The sequence below is a fragment of the Salmo salar genome, chromosome ssa24 (assembly GCF_905237065.1).
Source record: "Salmo salar chromosome ssa24, Ssal_v3.1, whole genome shotgun sequence".
NCBI classification, from domain to species: domain Eukaryota; kingdom Metazoa; phylum Chordata; class Actinopteri; order Salmoniformes; family Salmonidae; genus Salmo; species Salmo salar.
This window is the reverse complement of record NC_059465.1, coordinates 14,704,916-14,729,930: the sequence shown is the minus strand read 5'-3', so window position 1 is coordinate 14,729,930 and position 25,015 is coordinate 14,704,916. Positions and strand designations below refer to the sequence as shown.

At 42.6% G+C, this 25,015-nt stretch overlaps 1 protein-coding gene across 3 annotated transcripts in view; it reads left to right on the top strand.

The window, feature by feature from the left end:
- LOC106585038 (phosphatidylinositol 4-phosphate 5-kinase type-1 beta) overlaps positions 1-25,015 on the top strand; it is a 90,184-nt gene that overhangs the window by 25,522 nt on the left and 39,647 nt on the right. The window contains exons 1-4 of one of the 3 annotated variants that reach the window (XM_014170786.2): positions 10,100-10,341; positions 16,759-16,855; positions 18,223-18,291; positions 19,212-19,342. In XM_014170786.2, coding sequence (XP_014026261.1) covers positions 18,223-18,291; positions 19,212-19,342 — 200 coding nt within the window. In that variant the 5' untranslated portion in view covers positions 10,100-10,341; positions 16,759-16,855. Of the gene's footprint in view, positions 1-10,099; positions 10,342-16,758; positions 16,891-18,222; positions 18,292-19,211; positions 19,343-25,015 lie in introns of those variants that run through there. The other 2 variants (XM_014170787.2, XM_014170784.2) reach the window with 2 other exon arrangements.

The window sequence follows — 25,015 nt, the reverse complement described above, 5'->3', positions numbered from 1 at the left end:
CCGTCAGGAAGTCCAGGATCCAGTTGCAGAGGGAGGTGGTAGTCATTTAGGCAGGTTACTTTGGCTTTCTTGGGCACAGGGACTATGGTGGTCTGCTTGAAACATGTAGGTATTACAGACTCAGTCAGGGAGAGGTTGAAAATGTCAGTGAAGAAACTTGACAGCTGATCAGAGCATGCTCTGATTACACGTCCTGGTAAACCATCTGGCCCCGTGGCCTGGTGAATGAATGTTAACCTGTTTAAATGTCGTATTCACATCGGCTACGGAGAGTGAGATCACAAAGTTGTCCGGAACAGCTGATGGAGTTTTATTGGGATTTGCAGCTGTGGTTGGTAAGTAAAGAATCCTCCAAGCTTCTGAAATGACTTACTTCCCCTTTTAACATGTAAAACTGTCATGTTTCATGTTCTTTCACTGCAATTGCTCCATAGCGCTGATTCCACGTTAGCATTAGCTCTAATTGGCAACACTGACTGAACACTGAGTTTCCAACGACAACACGAAAATGTGTTTATCAGCAGGGAGAAACTGTTTGAAATCTCTCTGTCCTCTTGGTTGTATAACAGCAGCTGGATCTAGATGGAGAAATTCACTTTTTCATCTGTTTGATCTTAATGCTCTCCAAATGGCTCATTGCCACTTCCCTGCCCCACAGTTCCATTGGCAGCCTCTGAGATGGTACAGACTCTCTCAGGAGGCCGCCAGATCTACAGAGGCATTTGCTGTCAAAATCATCATCTAGATAGAGATTGGCCGGTGTTTGATTCTCTTCCCAGGGATTGGTTCGTGACGTTGTTATTTGTCTCTTGAGATTTGGATTGGCTGCAGCTGTAGGTCATGTTGTTGTTGTTTGTTGTTGTTTTGGTCACGCTGAGCCCCCGTTCTCTCTATTCTCTGTCCTGGCAAGGGCAAGGCTAGGAGAGGCCCACACTGGGGCCTGAATAGGGAGACTGAAAGGAAGATCGACAAGGAGAGAGAGAAAGGGACTGTGTTGTGAGTGTGCATGAGGAAAGGGTGAGGCTAGGAAGTAGAGAGGAGTGTGTGTGTCCGTGGTGGTAGTGACAATGAAAGCCCCCTCTGTGCTGTCTCCTCTCTATCTCTCTCGCTCTCTCTCTCTCTCTCTCTCTCTCTCTTCATTCTGTCCTTCAGTTCCTGACCCTAGATCAGTGATGGGACCATGTCCCCTGAGCCCCCTTGGCCGCTTCTCACAACAACAAATATGGCCACATGCAGCGGCTCCATGCATATGAATAATCGTGTCACCTCCCTCTACACCTCTATAGGCAAATGCATACTCAACATACCTCACAAGGTGCTGTGCAAAATAAACTAATACAGTATAATTGAATAGGGCTCATATACAATACAATGTTCCAACACATAACTTTATGGTAGTAGACTCAAGGCAACGTTTCTATTCTCTGTAAGGTAGTGCTGGCAAAGAGAGAGGACCTTGGACTCTGTGCGAGGGCTTGGCTGGGCTTGGTTAGGCTTCATTCTCTCCAAGTGTCATGTGTTTTTGTTGACAGTGGGTGGCCTGTTATGGTTTGGAGTGTATAGGCTAATTAATTTTGTGGACATTTTTGGGTGATGTGAACACAGTCCTCCTTCTCTTAGCTTGCCTGCGTGGCTGCTGAATGAGATGAGAAGAACATGGGTGTACTAGTCACGTGTACGTTTTAGCCCCTACGCCCCTCATACTCAACCGGCGGTCCGGATCCGGACCCAGAACCGGGCCAATACGGAATTTCAAGGAAATTAGCTTTTAAACAGAATTTTTTTTTATCTGCCCCATGCTAAATGTGTTTGTTGTATCTGCCCCATGCTAAATTTGCCTTAAAATTGCAACATTTTCTCTACGGCAACAAGGGGGGTGTGAACAGTCAAATGGGTTGGGAGGTGGGGGTTTGTTACTACGCTGATAAATGATAATATAGTACTAGAGTACCTCTGCCCTACGCCATATCCTTATCACTTGCTATATCACTATCTATAGCTGTAGTTTTCACTGTCGGACCCTATAGGCTAAGCATTTATGTAGGTGCAGCGATCGTTTCGCTTGAGGCTGTGTGGTAGACTTTAGTTAAACGATCAGAGACTCCTGCGTAAAGAGTAAAAAACAAAATACTTTATCCCACAGGTTTCCAGTATGTACAGGTATCCACAGATCTTCATTTAAACTAAAGGTATTGAAAGTATCTCCAGATAAGTAGAATTATTTCTACAGGGATATCAAAAATGAGGACATGGTCAGAAAACCGAATGGCTACCCAGCTAAGCTACAACTGACAAAAAGTGACAGTTACAACTAGCGTTCTAACATGTGAAACCCATGAGCCCAAATTAGTGAGCATGAGCCGCTGCATGAACTCTTAAAGAGACAGTATTCAATTATTAAATAAGCATGAGACAATTGAAACAATATAATTTATTGTAACATACAATGAAACATGAAGTTAACCAATAAATGTCTCTTATACTACAAATGTAGCCAAAATCCTAAATTGTCTCCCAAGCTACTTTATATTGCATTGTATTGACCTTTCTTTCTATTAAACATCTATCTTGACTAGCTCATCAAAACCCTCTTGTCTCCCAGTCCACATGCAAACGTCAGTAAGGCTGGTTGTACATTCCTCTCCCTTCCTAACAGAGCACCATAAAACAGAACATCATAAGACAGAAAAGCACTGTCATAGAAACCACTTTGCAAACAAACACCAGGCTTAATGAAAGGATTAGAGCTGTAAAATCTCATAAGCAATGGTCCCAAAGGAAGCAATCTACAGTGAAGGAAAAAATTATTTGATCCCCTGCTGATTTTGTACGTTTGCCCACTGACAAAGAAATGATCAGTCTATAATTTTAATGGTAGGTTTATTTCAACAGTGAGAGACAGAATAACAACAAAAACATTTTAATGAGGGAAATAAGTATTTGATCCCCTCGCAATCAGAAAGATTTCTGGCTCCCAGGTGTCTTTTTATACAGGTAACGAGCTGAGATTAGGAGCACACTCTTAAAGGGAGTGCTCCTAATCTCAGCTTGTTTCCTGTATAAAAGACACCTGTTCACAGAAGCAATCAATCAATCAATCAATCAGATTTCAAACTTTCCACCATGGCCAAGACCAAAGAGCTCTCCAAGGATGTCAGGGACAAGATTGTAGACCTACACAAGGCTGGAATGGGCTACAATACCATCGCCAAGCAGCTTGGTGAGAAGGTAACAACAGTCGGTGCGATTATTCGCAAATGGAAGAAACACAAAAGAACTGTCAATCTCCCTCGGCCTGGGGCTCCATGCAAGATCTCACCTCGTGGAGTTGCAATGATCATGAGAACGGTGAGGAATCAGCCCAGAACTACACGGGAGGATCTTGTCAATGATCTCAAGGCAGCTGAGACCATAGTCACCAAGAAAACAATTGGTAACACACTACGCCATGAAGGACTGAAATCCTGCAGCGCCCGCAAGGTCCCCCTGCTCAAGAAAGCACATATACATGCCCGTCTGAAGTTGCCAATGAACATCTGAATGATTCAGAGGACAACTGGGTGAAAATGATGTGGTCAGATGAGACCAAAATGGAGCTCTTTGGCATCAACCGAACTCGCCATGTTTGGAGGAGGAGGAATGCTGCCTATGACCCCCAAGAACACCATCCCCACCATCAAACATGGAGGTGGAAACATTATGCTTTGGGGGTGTTTTTCTGCTAAGGGAACAGGACAACTTCACCGCATCAAAGGGATGATGGACGGAGCCATGTACCGTCAAATCTTGGGTGAGAACATCCTTCCCTCAGCCAGGGCATTGAAAATGGGTCGTGGATGGGTATTCCAGCATGACAATGACCCAAAACACACGGCCAAGGCAACAAAGGAGTGGCTCAAGAAGAAGCACATTAAGGTGCTGGAGTGGCCTAGCCAGTCTCCAGACCTTAATCCCAGAGAAAATTTGTGGAGGGAGCTGAAGGTTCAAGTTGCCAAACGTCAGCCTCGAAACCTTAGTGACTTGGAGAAGATCTGCAAAGAGGAGTGGGACAAAATCCCTCCTGAGATGTGTGCAAATCTGGTGGCCAACTACAAGAAACGTCTGACCTCTGATTGCCAACAAGGGTTTTGCCACCAAGTACTAAGTCATGTTTTGCGGCGGGGTCAAATACTTATTTCCCTCATTAAAATGCAAATCATTTTATAACATTTTTGACATGTGTTTTTCTGGATTTTTTTGTTGTTATTCTGTCTCTCACTGTTCAAATAAACCTGCCATTAAAATATAGCCTGATCATTTCTTTGTCAGTGGGCAAACGTACAAAATCAGCAGGGGATCAAATACTTTTTTCCCTCACTGTAGCTTGCCCTCTACCTCGCTCTCATTCTCTTACTTTAATAAACCCTTCTCCCTTTTTCTATCGACGCCTCTTTGTCTTTCTCTTGTTCGCTTCTCTTTCTATATCCCTCTCATTCGCACTATCCCGCTCTCATTCTCTCACCCTATTCCCTCTCTCATTCTTTCTCACCCTATTCCCTCTGTTAATGCTGCTACACTTGTCTCTGTCCCTCTCTCTATCCCTCTCTGTGTTTCTCCCCTCTCCCTCTTGTTTGGGCCATGTGACTCTGTGTGCACAGAGGGTGACCTGCTCCTCTCGGCTCTGCTCTCTCCATCCTGCTCTGCTCAGCTCTTCTCAACTCCGGTTGATCTCTGCTCCGCTCTGCTGCACAGTGCTGCTGGAAAGAGAGAGAGACTCCCTGAAAAAGAAACTCACCGATTATTATCCAGTGCGCTCTCTCTCCTTCTCTCTCTGTCGCGCGCCCTCTCTCTCTGTCGCGCGCCCTCTCTCTCTGTCGCGCGCCCTCTCTCTCTGTCGCGCGCCCTCTCTCTCTGTCGCGCGCCCTCTCTCTCTGTCGCGCGCCCTCTCTCTCTCTGTCGCGCGCCCCTCTCTCTCTCTCTGTCGCGCCTCTCTCTCTCTCTGTCGCGCGCCTCTCTCTCTCTGTCGCGCGCCCTCTCTCTCTCTCTGTCGCGCGCCTCTCTCTCTCTCTCTGTCGCGCCCTCTCTCTCTCTCTCTGTCGCGCGCCCTCTCTCTCTCTCTCTGTCGCGCCCTCTCTCTCTCTCTGTCGCGCGCCCTCTCTCTCTCTCTGTCGCGCGCCCTCTCTCTCTCTGTCGCGCGCCCTCTCTCTCTCTGTCGCGCGCCCTCTCTCTCTCTGTCGCGCGCCCTCTCTCTCTCTCTGTCGCGCGCCCTCTCTCTCTCTCTGTCGCGCGCCCTCTCTCTCTCTGTCGCGCGCACGCTCTCTCTGCAGCATGAACTAACATGTTGTCCACCGAATCAAAGGATCACAGAATGAATCTATTACTGAAAGTAGAAGCTACAGCTAGCTAGCACTGCAGTGCATAAAATGTGGTGAGTAGTTGTCTCAAAGAGAGAGCCAATACTTGAACAGTTTTGAACAAATTAATTTCTTCAAAAATGAAGCAGAAGCAAGAGAGAGAGAGAGCTATATTTCGTTGTAACTGCTAAACTGCTTGCTGAATGTACACTGGACTAGGTCTGTCCCCGACTGCGCTGTGTTAAAAGAAATGACAGTGGGTGACTGTGAGACTAGCACCCGTTGTCTCTCTCTCCTCCCTGCTGCAGCGACCACCACAGAACATCAACAATGTTTATCGCGCTGTCCCTGTTGCTGAAGATGTAACATAATTACAGCCATTTCTGACTGAAAAGTTCTCTTACCGAAATTCCTCATTTGTTTTGGAAAAAAATTCCCAACTCACTCAACCCTTGCTCTCTTTACGTGACACATTTATGCATTGCATGCACGTGACCAATGGGGCCTGACCTATAGCATATCATAATCACATCAAAAATGTGGTTATAACAAACTCCGAACACTGTAACACATGGGGAAGCAAAATGGATGTAGAGGACGTAACAAATAAACTCAAAACGGGGGAATGTTTACAGGTTTCTCAGGAGGTAAAGGGGAAGTCTGTGTGGAATAAATTTACTGGAGATCAATAAAAAGAAGGAGCAAATGCTGTGTGCATATTATGTGTTAAGTTACAATATCATTTTTATGACCGTTTGGAACAATCTAAACAACACTAAATAAATGATAAGCGTACCAGAGTCTGTTGTAATGTTTTTTTTTTTGTAAAGCCTTTATTACAGCAAAGACTAAAAGCAGTTGAATACATTTGTGAATGCAATTTCCGAAATGGAACGGTTTATTTAATTGTCGCTTTGTTTTTTTAAAACTAAAATGCTTGATTGCTTTTCAAATCATGAATGACTTGTGTGATGACATGAACAAATTAATTATAGATTGATACAGTACAGTAGCCTATATAAGTATTGAAATATAGGCCTAAGTAAGTTATGGTATTAAGACTAAACAGTATGATCTCTTAGACCTACACTTGTCTCTGTCCCTGTCTCTATCCCTCTCTGTGTTTCTCCCCTCTCCCTCTTGTTTGGGCCATGTGACTCTGTGTGCACAGAGGGTGACCTGCTCCTCTCGGTGCTGCTATACTAAGCCTACTAATGATAATGACATTTATTATTATTATAATGATGATCGTAATAGTAATAATAACAATAAGGAGATCAAGAAAAAGGGTTACTACTATTATAGATATTTTTTGGACAATTTGGAACAATGTAAACAACACAAAATGAATTATAAATAATACCAGAGGCACTGTTCGAATGAATATAAAGTGTAAAGACTATATTACGACATGGGTAAACAATTTCACAAATGTACTAACTTGTGGTTGCGTGAGTCTTGGTGCTCACGGAATCAGTAGGCTATTAAACAAACACTCAAACAGGCAACAAAAGCAAGATCTCTTATTGCTGTAGATATATATGGATGATTTACAGTTGAAGTCGGAAGTTTACATACACCTTAGCCAAATACATTTAAACTCAGTTTTTCACAATTCCTGACACTTAATCCAAGTAAGAATTCCCTGTCTTAGGTCAGTTAGGATCACCACTTTATTTTAAGAATGTGAAATGTCAGAATAATAGTAGAGTGATTTATTTCAGCTTTTATTTCTTTCATCACATTCCCAGTGGGTCAGAAGTTTACATACACTCAATTAGTATTTGGTAGCATTGCCTTTAAATTGTTTAACTTGGGTCAAACGTTTCAGGTAGCCTTCCACAAGCTTCCCACAATAAGTTGGCCCATTCCTCCTGACGGAGCTGGTGTAACTGAGTCAGGTTTGTAGGCCTCCTTGCTCGCACACACTTTTTCAGTTCTGCCCACAAATTGTCTATAGGATTGAGGTCAGGGCTTTGTGATGGCCACTCCAATACCTTGACTTTGTTGTCATTAAGCCATTTTGCCACAACTTTGGAAGTATGCTTGGGGTCATTGTCCATTTGGAAGACCCATTTGCGACCAAGCTTTAACTTCCTGACTGATGTCTTGAGATGTTGCTTCAATATATCCACATAATTTTCCGTCCTCGTGATGCCATCTATTTTGTGAAGTGCACCAGTCCCTCCTACAGCAAAGAACCCCCACAACATGATGCTGCCACCCCCGTGCTTCACGGTTGGGATGGTGTTCTTCGGCTTGCAAGCCTCCCCCTTTTACCTCCAAACATAACGATGGTCATTATGGCCAAACAGTTCTGTTTTTGTTTCATCAGACCAGAGGACATTTCTCCAAAAAGTATGATCTTTGTCCCCATGTGCAGCTGCAAACTGTAGTTTGGCTTTTTTATGGAGGTTTTGGAGCAGTGGCTTCTTCCTTGCTGAGCGGCCTTTCAGGTTATGTCGATATAGGACTCGTTTTACTGTGGATATAGATACTTTTGCACCTGTTTCCTCCAGCATCTTCACAAGGTCCTTTGCTTTTGTTCTGGGATTGATTTGCACTTTTCGCACCAAAGTACGTTCTTCTCTAGGAGACAGAACGCATCTCCTTCCTGAGCGGTATGACGGCTGCGTGGTCCCATGGTGTTTATACTTGCGTACTATTGTTTGTACAGATGAACGTGGTACCTTGATGAACCAGACTTGTGGAGGTCTACACATTTTTTTCTGAGGTCTTGGCTGATTTCTTTTGATTTTGTTATAAAATAATATTATTTTTAGTAGTGTTGCGCCATTGTTCTTACGTAATATAACCATATACAATTTCAGTAGCACGTCTTAGAGTAATGGACTGTGCCATCCCGGCCTCCACAATGGATTAGTCCACTGAGACGGGTGCGAATCAGACACGTGTCTTGTGTACACATTTTTTTGCTACTGCTCGACTAAAGAAATCTTGGTTGACAAACAGCCTATCAAACAAACAATCGACCAGTCGACGAAATAGGGTCAGCCCTACACTGTACTGCATGATTGTAGCGGGTTTATTAACGCATTAGTTCTAGTAGCTATGATGACTATGACGTTAGCTAAAATGGTGACAAGGATGTAGGCTGTGTGTAGCGGTTAGCTGTTATGATTTGGCTTGGAAAGGCTTTTTTTTGCCTGGTCACAGACAGCTGATGTGTTATGCACTGAAGTCCACAAGCGAAGGGATAAGGTGAGAGGAGGAGATCGCGTAGATGCGAGAAGGAATTATACGATGAGCAAAGTGATCATGCTGTTTGTATGTGGCTGCTATGAAAGTGAACTGTGTTTGTGTGTAGTCAGGGGTGTATTCATTCCACCGATTCTGTTGAAAAACGTTTCTTAAACGGAACGAAACGGGGATAAACATACCTGAATTTGTCCAATAGAAACTCTCGTTTGCAACTGTCGGACTAATGATTACACCCTAGTTTAGCTAAGTGCCGGCAAGATTAGCAAGGCGGTATTGAATGTGTCACTGTCTGTTACCTTCATTACAAAAATGTTTCTCTCGACCTGTGTGCACATTTATAGGCTAGGTTGCAGCAACCTCATGATGGGTCTAGGGACAATTTTTGTGTAATGTAGTAGCCTAAACCTATCGACATTACATTGCGCTGGGTGAATGGAATGTGAATGACAGTCATCCAATATGCTCTGATGGAAATAAAGCCATGCTCATAAAAAAATTATAATCGCCCTCCGTCATCTTAAACGGCACCGACCGCCACTGTGGGGTCATAATAGTTTGTATCGCAAACCGTTTGGACTTTACAGACGTTTTTGTGAGATTAACTGTTTTCGGGATCGGCAGTTCAAATAGAGTGCTTATTCTTATTCTGTGCTAATGTTTTATATAAGGTATCTCATGCCTTCTTTAACACTGCTTTCTGTTCAATTGAGCAGCATTGTCTGTGTTTAAACTTAAAGGGATAGTTTGGGATTTTTGGCAGTGAAGCCCTTTATCTACTTCCCCCGAGTCAGATGAACTTGTGGATTAAGTGTCCAGTATGACACGGAGACATACTGGACACAGAGTTAGAGGTAATTGTGCGAGCCAATGCTAACTAGTTTAACACAAAGACTGGAAGTCTTTGGGATCAGCTAGCATTCATCTGACTCTGGGGAAGTAGACAAAGGACTTCATTGTCAAAATCCCAAACTATCCCTTTAAGCACTGCTAGTTGAACTAAGTTTCCAGGTGCAGTGGACTGTTCTGAACAGTTAGCCTGCAGCTTTGTTCCTCTCAGAGGAGTGGTATGAGGGCATGCCAGAGGATCCACAGACAGGCACTAACTTTCTTTAGCAGAATGTGGAAGAGTTACAGAACTGGCTGTAAATTGTTCAATGCTGTACTTACGTAGAGGTTTTTGGGACACTGACGCAGTATAGGTCGTGTGTAGATGGACGCTGTAGATTTTTGTGTGCGGGTCTTTATTTCTCATTCTCTCTCTATATATCTTTCTCTCTCTTTCAAGCTGTATTGAGTGGATGAGCTTTGTTGTGTTGTGTGGTCTATGTGGTAATAGTGTGAAGTCAGGACAGGCCTGCAGTGGTGCTGCTTTGTGTTTGGCAAATCATCATGGGCTGTGATGAGCTGAGATGGTATTTAACTAGGACAGAAGTCTTTCTCTCTCTCTCTGTGTCTCTGTCTCTCTGCCTCTCTGTCTCTCTTTCTCTGTCTGTCTCTCTCTCCATGCCACTTCTCCTATGCAGTATCATTCTATCTAGTCATATCTCCTTCAGCTCAGCTAGGTTTCTCTCTGGTTCATTAAAACTCTTTCTGTTTCTCAGCATCTGTTTCGTAACGGAACATTTTCACATTTACACGAGGGGGCTCGGCCAATTTCATAAGGCCTCGTCTGACAGTGTACCCAATTAGGAGAGTGAAGCGCGAACCTCCAGCGACGAACAAAGAGAGTTTACACGGTCAGGCAGGCATGTCTGCTGGGAACGGGAAGGAGCCCACAACAACCACGGTTAGTCTCGACCTAATCAGTCTAGGATTGTCTTCTTACTTAGTCCTTAAATCTTCTGCTGTCGTTAAGAGGTGTCGGATATGTTTTAGTGTTTTTAGGTATCTTCCAGAGAGGTAGTGTTGTCTAAAGGGGTATCTTATAAAGCCAGTATAAATATACTGGAGATCATTTAATCTATCCTTTAATTGCACCAGGGCGGTTTCAGCAATATTTGAATCTCTTTTGAATTTCTAGTAGATGTGTCCTAGCCAAGGCAGCAATTGCTACAATTAAGTATCTTAATACCGTAGATCCCTGGGGCTAAGCTCCCTCTTCATGTAGCTCACTCACTGTGTCTGTGCCAGAAATCATCTGGGCTTGTTAACATCCCTCAGTCGGGGTTGAAAGTCAAGGCAGCCTGGCAGTCTTCAGCTCTCTGCATTGCTGACACACAATTGATTAGCCATCGTGTCTTCTTCTATCGGCTGCAGTAATCCAATAGTGTCAGAGGACGGAGGATAAACACAGCCAGCTTTGCTCTGTAGTATCCCTCCATGGAGATAATGTGGAGATATGAGATGCACTGTTTCAAGGTTTATAGTAGTAGTTTAAATTAAAAGAAGGGTCTCTGGGCTGAGCCTGGTAGCAGATCTGCCATGTTCGTTGTCCTGTCAAACATGTACCTATGTGTTGTTTTGCTTCATAACTTTATGAATGGAGATTACTGCTTGTCTTCCAGGCTCTGCTGTTCAACAACAGGTTCTACTGTATTTTATGCAAACATTTGGACCATTTTAGACTAATGAGCTTTGAAGCTAAAGCCAAGAGCACATCATTGAGAGCAGCTCAGCTTTCAGATTTAATCCCAGTGGATGACGTGTGAGTGGATCTCTCTGCTTCCTTCTGTCAGTAGTAATAGTATTAGTTTCTGTGTTAGGAGGGTCAGGTATCACAGTAACATGGGATTATGTTGGGATTATTATTATCATAACCAATATTCTTTCCTGTCTCACAGTAAACCCCTAGGGATGTGTGTGTGTGTGTGTGCGTGAGAACAGAGGGATATAGTGGAGGAGAGAATGGGAATAGAGTGAAGCTGATGGGGAAGAAATCAACTCCTGGAGTTATGGAGACCGTGAGAGGCACAGCCACACCTCACTGTGTCAAACTTCCAGTGCGGGAGACCTAGAGGCCATATCCAAACATATCTCTGTCAGTTCAGCATGTCACTGTGTGTGAAGCTCTACAGTTGTCTAAAGCTTGCCAAGAAAAGTTTTTACTGAAATGTCCTCACGGTTTCTGCAGACAAATGTGTGCGCACTTACATTTGAGTATTGTCCCATGTATCTGAGGTGTGAAGTGTTGTGTATGAAATGGAGTTTGAGTCGGAGTGAAAGGGTGTCTTCATGCCTCATTACAGAGGATCTGCCGTGCTGTACAGACTGAGTGCTTCAATTTACGTCTCATCCCACACCACTACTCAGAGCAGAACCTATTTAGATCTCATTGATGATTGTAGTTAGTCTCCTAAACTGTGCTTTATTGGCTCCCTCTCCCTGCCTTTTATCTCTTTCTCTTTTTTATCCATCTGTCTCTCACGAAATGTGTACACACACACACACACACACACACACACACACACACACACACACACACACACACACACACACACACACACACACTACGCAGCAGTGCTGTTCCATTTGATTCTGATTGATTGTTGTTGGCCCGTGGGTCCTTGTAAACAAGGGAGTCTTTACGTAAAGTACTGAGCCTGTACTTCATTATTGATCCAGCTTCTTTTACCCATCTGATTCTAATCCAAACCACAACAGGCCATCCTCCCAAACAGGAAAAATAAGTGTACATGTACTGTATGTCCTTCATTTTAAATATACTAAAGTATATTTATTATCTAAATTGGAGCCATTTTAAATACATTTAATGCATTTTAATATAAACTTTATTAGTGTTTTATTAGCATTTAAGTTTATTAAATACATTTCAAATGATCTAAATTGGGATACTTTTTTGGGACTTAAGATATGCTAGAAAAGTACATCTCGTATTTGAAGTATACAGTATAATACGAATTAGTATTTTATTTAAGTATACTTTAGCATACTTGTAAAATATGAAAATAAGATAAAAATTCTCTGCTTGGGCTATTCCACCTGCTACGTTATCTACTGTAGCTCAGGAAGTGTGTCGGTGCCTCGCCTCAGGAAGTACACATTTTATTTCGGCCACAGCATTTCCCCAACATTATGGCAACGTTCTTATCAAGTTCCTATAACCACATTGCAGTGTCCTTGAGAGAGAGAGTGTTCTTTTAGCTCGCTGCTCTGACATCAAGCATCACACAATTTACATCAAATCAGAGCCATGTACTCAATATCTGGCTGTGCGTTAATGGTGTTAGTGAGTTTCAACAGCTGCTGTAGCACCAGACGATGAGATGACGCTTCTATTTGAAAGTGGGCCGTCCATCCACCTTTCTTTGTTTAGCTGGGAACAACAGCTCTGCAGCTGTGGGCCTCTCGTGGATTGTTTTGGAAAAGGTCTGATGGAGGGAGCGCTGGCTGGGCACGCCACGGGTCAGATAGCCTCAAAGGGAGAGAAGGGGGGGATAGAGAGAGAGAGATTGGGGGGTAGAGAGAGTGGGAGTCAGGGAGAGTAGAAGTGAGGCACCAGCACAGCAGTGCCAACAGTCCAGGTCCCCTACACAATGACACACGAAGCCAAACTGACTGACTGACCGACTGGCTAATTAACATTCCTCATGTTCAACATACAGACAGACAGACCCAGCACCAGAAAACATGAGTTGTTATTATTATAATTATTACCAAGGTGTAGGGTGCCCTGAAATGACTCTTATCAACTGTATGCAAGAATTTCCTCTGTGTTGTCTTAGGAATTCAGCATTCTCTGTGTTGAACTCTCCAACCCCCACTGTCTCACCTCTGACAAGCAGAGGTTACATCCTGGACGTCTGACATCTGATTGGAGGTTAACTTTACAGTAATACTATTGGTGAACAACTCAGCTTTTGAATCAAAACAACTCAGATGCTTATAAAAGGGTCTTTAGATGAATTGTTCTTTCTTATTTGTTCCTCTCTCTTTCTCGCTCTCTCTTTCTTCCTTTCTCTCCCCTTCTCCCCTTCTCCCATGGGCCATGGCACAAGCCATGGTTTCATTGTCTCTCTCTCTCTCCCTCTGATCATGCTTAGAATGCCTTGTAATGCTTGTTAATGCTTTGTAACTTAAGCTTTATGCCTTGTATAATGTTATCGTTCATTTGACAAAGTAATTAAGTACACTTGTATTTAGAATTCCTTCTCAGACGTTTCTTCATTACCTATGACTGTAACTCAACCATAGTCTCTTGCATATTGCTAATTATTTTTATGAAGTCAAACATTTTAATAGGCTAATTGGTCAGTCTTATTACACGTTGCATGTGATGTGTGTATATATAATATAGGTTACTGTATCGACTCATATCAAATATTACTGGCCACTTCAGGGTTCCACAGTATTTGTGTTCTTTTGACTAGCATCCTGGTGAAATGTAGCCTGGCTGACGCGACCCACATGACTACACAGCGAGAGATGGTGTCAGCCAGATTAGGTGAAATGACCTTGAGGCTGTGAATTGTGCTCTTTTTATACATGTTATGCAATAGCATGACCTCCATGACATAGTCATGATAATTGCGTTTCCAATTTGCATTTGAATAAACATGTTATGACTCAGTGTTGCCCATGAAGGCCAACAGCCAATGTTCACACACAAACACACATACACAGAGAACACACACATACAGACAGTCTCTCCTGAGGCCAATGTTTATATATACACACCCATAACCTGCCCTACAGCACAGACATCAGCTCCAAGTCAAAAAGTATTTACTCTGTGTGTTGCGCTGTGTTGCTAGCAACGGCAGAGCTGGTGCACAGATAAGGCTTCAGTTTGAGGATAAAGACGGTGTCTGTCTGCTACACACCCCTCTTAACGGCAGCCTGCTTTGTGTTTTGTTTGGGTACAGACACACAAAAACATTTCCGATGAATAATAAAACTTGAATCGACAATCCTCTTAAAGGACGATTTCACGCCAGCCGGAGCTGAAAATATTTTGGGTTTCTCAGATTGTTCTGGAAATTCTCTCATAGAAACTTCATTGGGAGGAAGGATACTTTGAAATGCTTTTTACATTTTGTATCACAAACCATTTTTGAGAATCATAATGAAAGTGGCAATTTCAGGCCCCTTTTAGACCTGTACATGCCTCCTGTAAGACCCTGTGATCTGTGAACACTACATGACACCTTGGTGTCGTTATACTCATTATAATGGGCTCTAACATATGGAGTATGTCTAGATTCTGAAAGACACATTTTCACAGTCATTTATTCAACAATAAAACTATTAATATGAATATCTCGAAACTACTGTTTTTAATTTAGCTTATTTTTTTAGACATATTGTCTGGAGCCATATAATCTTCCAAGTCATCACATTTCCAGAGTGGGCTCTCTGGTACTTTTAATGACATGACCCATTTTATACATAGAAATCAACATTATAGGTCATTAAATCTCCACCCGGCACAGCCAGAAGAGGACTGACCACCTTTCAGAGCCTGGCTCCTCTCTAGATTTCTTCCTAGGTTCCTGCCTTTCTAGGGAGTTTTTCCTAGCCACCGTGCTTCTACATCTGCATTGCTTGCTGTTAGGAGTTTTAGGCTGGGTTTCTGTAAAGTTCTTTGTGACATCTGCTGATGTAAAAAGAGCTTTATGAATACATTTGATTGATTGATTAACCAATCACAGCCCTCCTTTAGGATTGCACATTCTAATTACCATTCAATGTGTTGATTGTGCTCATAAAACATATCCTACCTTCAGAATTAGCAGAGAGCCCAGTCTGGGAATGTGATATACTTGTAGAGTATATTGTTCCAAACAATACGTCTTAAAGTGAACACAATCAAAAAGGCCTGTTTTGAGATATTAATGACTACAGCAAAAAAAAGTCATTCTGCTCCAAGCTTAGCATCTGCACTGTTCTTCAAGTAAATGTGTTTTTGTAAAATGCTCAGTGAAAATTGTTAAAAGTAGTCCTTGTGAAGAGTTGTATGTTTTACTTTGCAATCATTCGTTTTTGTTTGCTATACATTTTAAAGGGACAAATCTGAGTCTCAGCATTTCTCTGTTGCTGTGGAATTGCCTTGTCTTGAGGCTGATAGACTTCCTGACATGATATCTACTTGGGAGGGAGAAAGCCCAGCTGTATGCCACAGGGGACATCATAGTTGTACATTTGACATTTTGGTTCCTCACTCGTGTGTAGACGCACAAGAACGACACACACACAGAGAATGCTAATTGGACGAAGGCTCATCAGAGTGAGCCCTGATTGGACACATGCCTGATAAAGTAATATGTTTGGACACAGAGCTGATAAGGAGGAGTGCTTATAGGTTGCAGGGGGACACACAGGCAAAGCTTATGTAAGTAATAATGGCGGGTGGACTGACTGGGCTGCGCTCTGAGTAGCAGGTACATTGATATGCTGGAGGTGAGGCCACTGCAGGAGGTTAACAGACAGAAATAGACACAGAAAAAAAACAATATCTTGCTGTGTAAATGTCCCCACCATCTCCTCTTCTCTTCTCTTCTCTTCTCTTCTCTTCTCTTCTCTTTATTAAACAACTGCACTTAGACTCATTTCACACTCAGACATTCTAGTTAGACACACTCACAAGCTGATGGTGTGGCTGAATGGTGAATAGCTTGGTTGTGTGTGTGTGAGCCTTGGCTGAGGCTCCATTAGTCCTCATACAGTAGTACACTCTGAGGGTCTGCAGTCGCTCTGCTTGACGTGGAGTCATTTATCCAGCGCACTTACTGCAGCACACATGGCTGCTCACACACCCATCTACCTCCCCTCTTCCCCCCACAGCAGAGCTCCTCACAGGGAGTTTTTGTATGGCTGCGTGTGGAGGGTGAATTTTGGAGTGACTGACAGCAGGAACACCATTGCAAACTCACTAATGAATGCACAAAAATACCCAATTGTCTTGCCTTCTCAGATAATAGATAATTTGCTGCGGGATGGTTAATCACTTCGGGTTTTGAAATAGATTAAATTGCCTTTGATAACTGTCGGAAATTAACAAAAAATATTAAATTAATATTTTGAGGGGCCACCCGCTAAAATTGCTCCAATAATGAAAACACTTTAGCGTATCTGCTGGAATTTCCCAGTTAATGAAAAAATATTTGCCTGCAGACATTTTTCTAAGTTTCTATTCTGACATCAGAGGTACGGCTTAACATTGAAGCAGAGGGCATTCTCCTACTGTTCTCACTCTAATCATATAATGTAATGGAGTCTTTTCTCTGTGTCCTCTCTTCTCTACCAGAGGCTGTCTGGAGATTGAAACCTCCCCATGACTGCCTGATGACCAAGAGATGTGGTCGTGATCTCTGTTCCACTGGCAGAGCTTTTCACTAAGCAAGGTGACTGATTACACCTTCACTTTTCACTAAGCAAGGTGACTGATTACACCTTCACTTTTCACTTAGCAGGGCGACTGATTACACCTTCACTTTTCACTAAGCAAGGTGACTGATTACACTTTCACTTAGCAGGGCGACTGATTACACCTTCACTTAGCAGGGTGACTGATTACACCTTCACTTTTCACTTAGCAGGGCGACTGATTACACCTTCACTTAGCAGGGCGACTGATTACACCTTCACTTAGCAAGGTGACTGATTACACCTTCACTTTTCACTTAGCAGGGCGACTGATTACACCTTCACTTAGCAAGGCGACTGATTACACCTTCACTTAGCAAGGTGACTGATTACACCTTCACCTTTCACTTAGCAGGGCGACTGATTACACCTTCACTTTTCACTTAGCAGGGCGACTGATTACACCTTCACCTTTCACTTAGCAGGGCGACTGATTACACCTTCACTTTTCACTTAGCAGGGCGACTGATTACACCTTCACTTTTCACTTAGCAAGGCGACTGATTACACCTTCACTTTTCACTAAGCAGGGCGACTGATTACACCTTCACTTTTCACTTAGCAGGGCGACTGATTACACTTTCACTTAGCAGGGCGACTGATTACACCTTCACTTTTCACTTAGCAGGGCGACTGATTACACTTTCACTTAGCAGGGCGACTGATTACACCTTCACTTTTCACTTAGCAGGGCGACTGATTACACTTTCACTTTTCACTTAGCAGGGCGACTGATTACACCTTCACTTTTCACTTAGCAGGGCGACTGATTACACCTTCACTTTTCACTTAGCAGGGCGACTGATTACACTTTCACTTAGCAGGGCGACTGATTACACTTTCACTTAGCAGGGCGACTGATTACACCTTCACTTTTCACTAAGCAAGGCGACTGATCACTCCTGTCTACAGGGTCTTATTGATAAGCATCACTGCCAGATACTGTAGATATACTGTGTTAGTTTACATCGTCACATTAAGACCTATAGGAGCAATTCAGCCTGACTGAATGTCTAGCGTATGTTGACAATGTGGGTGTGTGCCTGTGTCAGATAATGCAGTGAAAAATGCGTAGCTCACCAATCTGCACAGATCTATTAGTCAAACTCAAGCTGTAGGCCTATGTGGTCGTGTACTCCAGCCTGAGAAAGACGGAAGTGGAAAAACCTCCCTCTTTGTGAGCTTTGTGTTGACATTATCAAATAACCCAAAATGAATCTAGTCAGTCAATGTGAATTCACTTTATTCCTGTACCACTGACCTAAAGTAGCACCTGAAGATAGTTTGTTTGTTTCTAAACTTTGACCAGTGAGTTCCTTATTATTCTGCTCTGTCCTCTCGTCAGATGTCAACGACCACAGAAAATGGAGTGGGAGGGTCTCGAAACACGAGCGAAGAGAAAACGTACAAGAAGGTAAAGTTTCATCCCTCCATATACTACTCTCTCTGGCTGGATTCTACTGGCCTTTTATCACAACCATGAGGGAGGTTTCTCAGTGCTTGTTGAAATGAATGACCATTTATCACTACGAAGCCTGTTGACGTGACCCAGGAAGCCTTTTGAAGTGACCCTTTGTCATATGAGCTCCTATAAATGCCCTGCTTCTACACAGTTAGTACATGATGGGAAGCTATCCTCACAGTCCATTCTCTGCTTTACTACATTTTCATTTGGATTAGATGTCACCGGTGGTGATGGGATTTTTGTGCCACACACAATATAACAGGGCCTAATGCAGTCGATTTGAAACGTCTAGGTAATGGATTTGACATCTTCAGAACTATTGAAGCTATCGAAGACGGTGTCATAGGCATCAGCTGGCTTTCAATTTCATGACGTTAACGTGCTTGTTTCAGACAATCTGACATTGTTTTCTGACTGCACTGTATGTTCCTGAACGCGCACCTTACACTGACCTTTACAAGACATTTTACACTGACCTTTACACGACATTTACACTGACCTTTACAAGAGATTTTACACTGACCTTTACAAGACATCTTACACTGACCTTTACAAGACATGCCTTTCTTCTGGGAATTTGCAACCTTGCTCTTTGGAGTTTACGCCTAGTTCATCTACCTTTTTTTTAAAGGTATCTGTGACCACAGATGCATATCTGTATTCCCAGTCATGTGAAATCCATTGATTAGGGCCTAATAAATTGATTTCAATTCACTGATTCCCTAATATGAACTGTAATACAGTACAATCCTTGAAATTGTTGCATGTTGCGTTTTTATATTTTTGTTTGATTGGTTTGTTGCTTGATTGAGTTGTTGATTCGTTAATGCATGTGTTGATTGGTGTGTTTGGTTGTCCCTGACCCTCAGACCACATCGTCAGCCCTGAAGGGGGCCATCCAGTTGGGCATCGGCTACACAGTGGGCAACCTGACCTCCAAACCTGACAGAGATGTTCTCATGCAGGACTTCTATGTGGTGGAGAGCGTCTTCCTGCCAAGGTGAGGGGCAGGGACATTACTGATGATAATACTGATGCTATAGTATATCAACTCAGCAAGTATAGAAACGTTCTCTCACTGTCAACTGCGTTTATTTTCAGCAAACTTAACGTGTAAATATTTGTATGAACATAACAAGATTCAACAACTGAGACATAAATTGAACAAGTTCTGCAGACATGTGACTAACAACAATTGAATAATGTGTACCTGAACAAAGGGGGGGGTCAAAATCAAAAGTAACAGTCAGTATCTGGTGTGGCCACCAGCTGCATTAAGTACTGCAGTGCATCTCCTCCTCATGGACTGCACCAGATTTGCCAGTTCTTGCTGCGAGATGTTACCCATTCTTCCACCAAGGCACCTGCATGTTCCTGGACATTTCTGGGGGGAATGGCCCTAGCCCTCACCCTCCAATCTAACAGGCCCCAGACATGCTCAATGGGATTGAGATCCGGGCTCTTCGCTGGCCATGGCAGAACACTGACATTCCTGTCTTGCAGGAAATCATGCACAGAACGAGCAGTGTGGCTGGTGGCATTGTCATGCTGGAGGGTCATGTCAGAATGAGCCTGCAGGAAGGGTACCACATGAGGGAGGAGGATGTCGTCCCTGTAACGCACAGCGTTGAGATTTCCTGCAATGACAACAAGCTCAGTCCGATGATGCTGTGACACACCGCCCCAGACCATGATGGACCCTCCACCTCCAAATCGATACCGCTCCAGAGTACAGGCCTTGGTGTAACGCTCATTCCTTCGACGATAAACGCAAATCCAACCATCACCCCTGATAAGACAAAACCACGACTCGTCAGTGAAGAGCACTTTTTGCCAGTCCTGTCTGGTCCAGCGACGGTGGTGTTACCGGTGTTGTCTGGTGAGGACCTGCCTTACAACAGGCATACAAACCCTCAGTCCAGCCTCTCTCAGCCTATTGCAGACAATCTGAGCACATGGTCTGCCACTGCGAGGATGATCAGCTATCCGTCCTGTCTGCCTGTAGCGCTGTCTTAGGTGTCTCACAGTACGGACATTGCAATTTATTGCCCTGGCCACATCTGCAGTCCTCATGCCTCCTTGCAGCATGCCTAAAGTACGTTCAGCAGATGAGCAGGGACCCTGGGCATCTTTCGTTTGGTGTTTTTCAGAATCAGGAGAAAGGTCTCTTTAGTGTCCGAGGTTTTCATAACTGTGACCTTAATTGCCTACTGTCTGTAAGCTGATTGTGTCTTAACGACCGATCCACAGGTGCATGTTCGTTAATTGTTTCTGGTTCATTGAACAAGCATGGGAAACAGTGTTTAAACCGTTTACATTGAAGATCTGAAGTTATTTGGATTATTACGAATTATCTTGAAAAAGGGACATTTATTTTTTTGCTGAGTTTAGTACAGTACAGTATAAAATATTATACAACGGGTAGGTCTAATCCTGAATGCTGATTGGTTAAAACTGCATTCCAGCCGGTGTCTATTCAACAAGTTACCACCAGCTGGCTATATCTAAGACGTTAAAATGTTGCATCTGAATGCGCAATCCACGGTCTCATCAGCCCAGCCAGGCAATTTATAAACTTGATCTCCACTATAAAAAGCATCTGGATATTATCTCACATTTCTTTTAGACTAACATTTAGTTTTCAACAGCAGAGATTTGTATAAACCTTGCTGTCTGCCTCTCTGACATTTGCAACATTGTTTCAATATTCATATTTGATCTCCAGCTGTCGCGTAATAATGAACGTGTCGGGATGAGACAGACAGACAGGCAGCTTTTCTCAGCCAGTTGAAATCATGAATCAGCATAATTTTTTATGGATATATATATATATATATAAAAATTATGCTGATTCATGATTTCAACTGGCTGAGAAAAGCTGCCTGTCTGTCTGTCTCATCACGTATATATATATATATATATACACACACAAATAAATATGAATAGGAAACAGCTCAAATTTAACAAAGTGCAGCTAAGAAAAGCCATGCTCGAAACATGAAACGCAAACGTTAAATTACATCTCTAAACGTACGAACCCTATGTTATGACTATGAATGAAGATTTACACATTAAATTACTTTACGTCTCCCTTTACTCGGTTACAGATCTTACACGTACTGTATGTGTGTGTGTGTGTGTATGTATGTGTGTATGTATGTGTGTATATATTTATTTATTTATTTAATGTTGTCCTCCCCAATTTTGTGATTTACGATTTTGTCTCATCGCTGCAACTCCCCTACAGGTTCAGGAGAGGCAAAGGTTGAGTAGTCATACGTCCTCCGAAACATAACCAGCCAAGCCATGCTTCTTAACACCCACCCACTTAATCCGGACACCAGCTGCACCAATGTAACTCGTTTCAGGAAACTAGGCGTATGTCGCGTGTCACTACTTCACAGGAACGCCATTTCAACGTACAATTTCTTTTTTTTATCAAAATACGTTTTTTGGGGGGCAGAAATGCCATTTGGAGCATTCTGAACTTTCATGTGCCTTAATAACAAACGTGTATGCCATCTGTAAATACGAATACAATTGCTAAATTACGAGCCTAGTTGGTTTAGCCACAGAAAAAACCAGCAACCTTCCCGCTAGCCATGATTGGCTGAGATAATGAGTGGGCTGGACATGCCGAGAGATGAGTTCATCTTGGTTTGCTATATAGCACGCTTCTGTCTATTTGAGCTGGTCAGTATGTGTAGGTAATCCTGACTAAGGCGGCTTTTAAAAATATATTGCATAGTAGAACTGCATAAGTATTGCTCTCCACTTTCTGGAGCACCGAGTTTTTAAATCCGTGGAATTAGAGTATGATAGCTAAAGAGATGGAGAAAACACCTGTCTCCGGATTACATCATCAAACTAAGGGCAACCATGGCATCCGCGATAGAGGGAGAAGCGTCCATCCATGTATACGGGTAAGATAGTCTTGCTAGCTACATTTTCAGATATTACACATTTCTAATTTTGTCAGAAAGTTGTTTTCATTTCAAGTTAAAGTGTACTGTTAGATAGCTAGCTAGCTAATGTTAGCCATTTTCTCAAAAGTGAGGTTATCAACTTTCAAAGCAGAATTACTTTCCCATTGTTCCTCAACTGTAGTGTATCATATACCATTTTCTAGCTCTGAGTCTCTGCTTTTATCTAATGTAAAAAACACCATTTCAAATTTTGTTACATAAGATCGAGCCGGTCGGTCACTGTGTCGGAGGAAACACTGTTCAACTGACGACCGAGTCAGCCTGCAGGCACCCAGCCCGCCACAAGGAGTCGCTAGAGTGCGATGAGCCTAGTAAAGCCGCCCTGGCCAAACCCTCCCCTAACCCGGACGATGCTGGGCCAATTGTGCACCACCCTATGGGACTCCCGGTTACAGCCAGTTGTGACACAGCCTGGGATCGAACCCCAGGCTGTAGTGACGCCACAACACTACGATGCAGTGCCTTAGACCTCTGTGCCACTAGGGAAGCACATACAAACCTTTTGTGGCATCTGCAAAGGACATGAACCGAACGTAGCTAGTTGAAGTTAGCTAGTCAATCAAGCTGAGACGTCAGTGTTGTTTTGCAGCTTCTAGTTTAATTACCAAAATAAAAGTCCAGAGCTTGTTTTAGAACTGCATTCCATAACGACGTTACACCAGTAGATGGCGTAGTATAGGCTTGGGCCTTCAGCAAATTACTTGTGTGAGAATAATAAAGATACGGAAGAGCCTTGTCTAGAATAACTGCCTGAGCTGCAAAACAGAAAGTAAATATGATTTAGGATAGCTGCATAGGGCTTCTGTGGTGATCATGTAACCTAATGAATCATGCTTTTTCCAGTATTTGGGAGCACGGACTGTAGGCCTTATATTAGGCATTTTCACTGTTGTATTGGTGAATTTCACTCTGTATGTAGGCTTGTTCTAGCCATTTGCGTTGCACAACCCCATCACACAGAGGCTATATTCATATCAATAAACGAGACAAAACTAAATATTGATTAAGTCTTGGCTATAATCTGTCCTGAGCGAAATAGCCAACGGGTCCCAAATGGTCAGGACTTTTCCCTATCAGCCACTGCACGTGCTTCAACTATTTTGTTTAAAATTCATTTAGAGGATATATTTAGAAGCTAGGGTCTCTTTTTAAGGGAAGCCCTTTAATAAAAAGTTATAAAACACAAATAGAGTTCTACAATTATTACTCAAAGCACCAGTACCCAAAATGATAGCCTGATTTGCATTGCCTATAAGTTGAATGCCTATTTGTGTTTATTTGGATAGGCCTAAATTAAACATTAAATTATTAAAGTGATAGGCTAAAGAACTTGTGAGAATTTAGAACATTTTGAATACACACATGGATTTCAATAAAATAATGGATAAGACTGTTCTATTCTCTTTGATTTAGTTGCTATTGTAACTGAAACGAATGGCTGACATACTACTGGTTATGCTTCATTATTCCTGGTTGATACTACTGGTTATGTTTCATTATTCCTGGTTGATACTACTGGTCATGTTTCATTATTCCTGGTTGATACTACCGGTCATGTTTCATTATTCCTGGTTGATACTACCGGTTATGTTTCATTATTCCTGGTTGATACTACTGGTTATGTTTCATTATTCCTGGTTGATACTACTGGTTATGCTTCATTATTCCTGGTTGATACTACTGGTTATGCTTCATTATTCCTGGTTGATACTACTGGTTATGCTTCATTATTCCTGGTTGATACTACTGGTTATGCTTCATTATTCCTGGTAGATACTACTGGTTATGATTGCAGGCAGAGCCCATAGAATGGGATGGTGCAATATTGAATTAGTCATATTTTGATAAGGTACATGCATGGGGATGTCCACGTCACCCAGAGATATGTCCATGCTGTAGAGATACACCTAGCGGACTGAAACTTCACTGTTGTAGGCATAATACAGCTAGTGCTATCTAGACTCACGCTGGCAAACATTCATTACATTAGCTACCTAAATGTGAAGTAAACTCAACTGAGGAGTAATTGAGAATGGAGACTTTTAACTTGAAAATGTGCAGGATACCTCTTTCCGGTTTCCATGACTTTTTTTTTTATACTGTGTTATGTTTGAGCACTCCTCACAGGCTGTTTGGTGAACATTGTTTTTGTTGGTGAGATGAAACTGCCGAAGCTCTGAAAGGTATTATTGTACGTCAAAATTGCAACACAAGATTTGTTCAAGCCTAAACTGTTAGTCCGTAATCGTAACATGGTGTTTGAATGTTCACTGGTGAAATTTCACGTTTACTTTTCATGTTTCACACATGGATTTTCTTACGATCCTAACAATTTAGATATGGATTTTCTTGCGATCCTAACGATATGTACGTTGAACCTTTTTGACAGCTATCTGGCTCCATAGCTTAGCCCTCGTTGATTATCCCTTATCTATAGTAATACTGAGTAGCAATTTACAATATGTTGTTTCTACCTACGTATGCTTTCACACAAATGCATGCTTTACAGCCTGAGTAGATGAATCCTAATGATAAGTCCTTTAGAAACACTACAGCCTATGTTGGCGCTGCTGTGAAGTGACTCATTGACTTTCAGCAGTGAACCTACAGTATGACTGAAGAGGGAACTGAGGTTGAGCTAGAGCTGTCTGTTAGCTGAAATAGGAAAGCTTCATGTCTGGATCGCT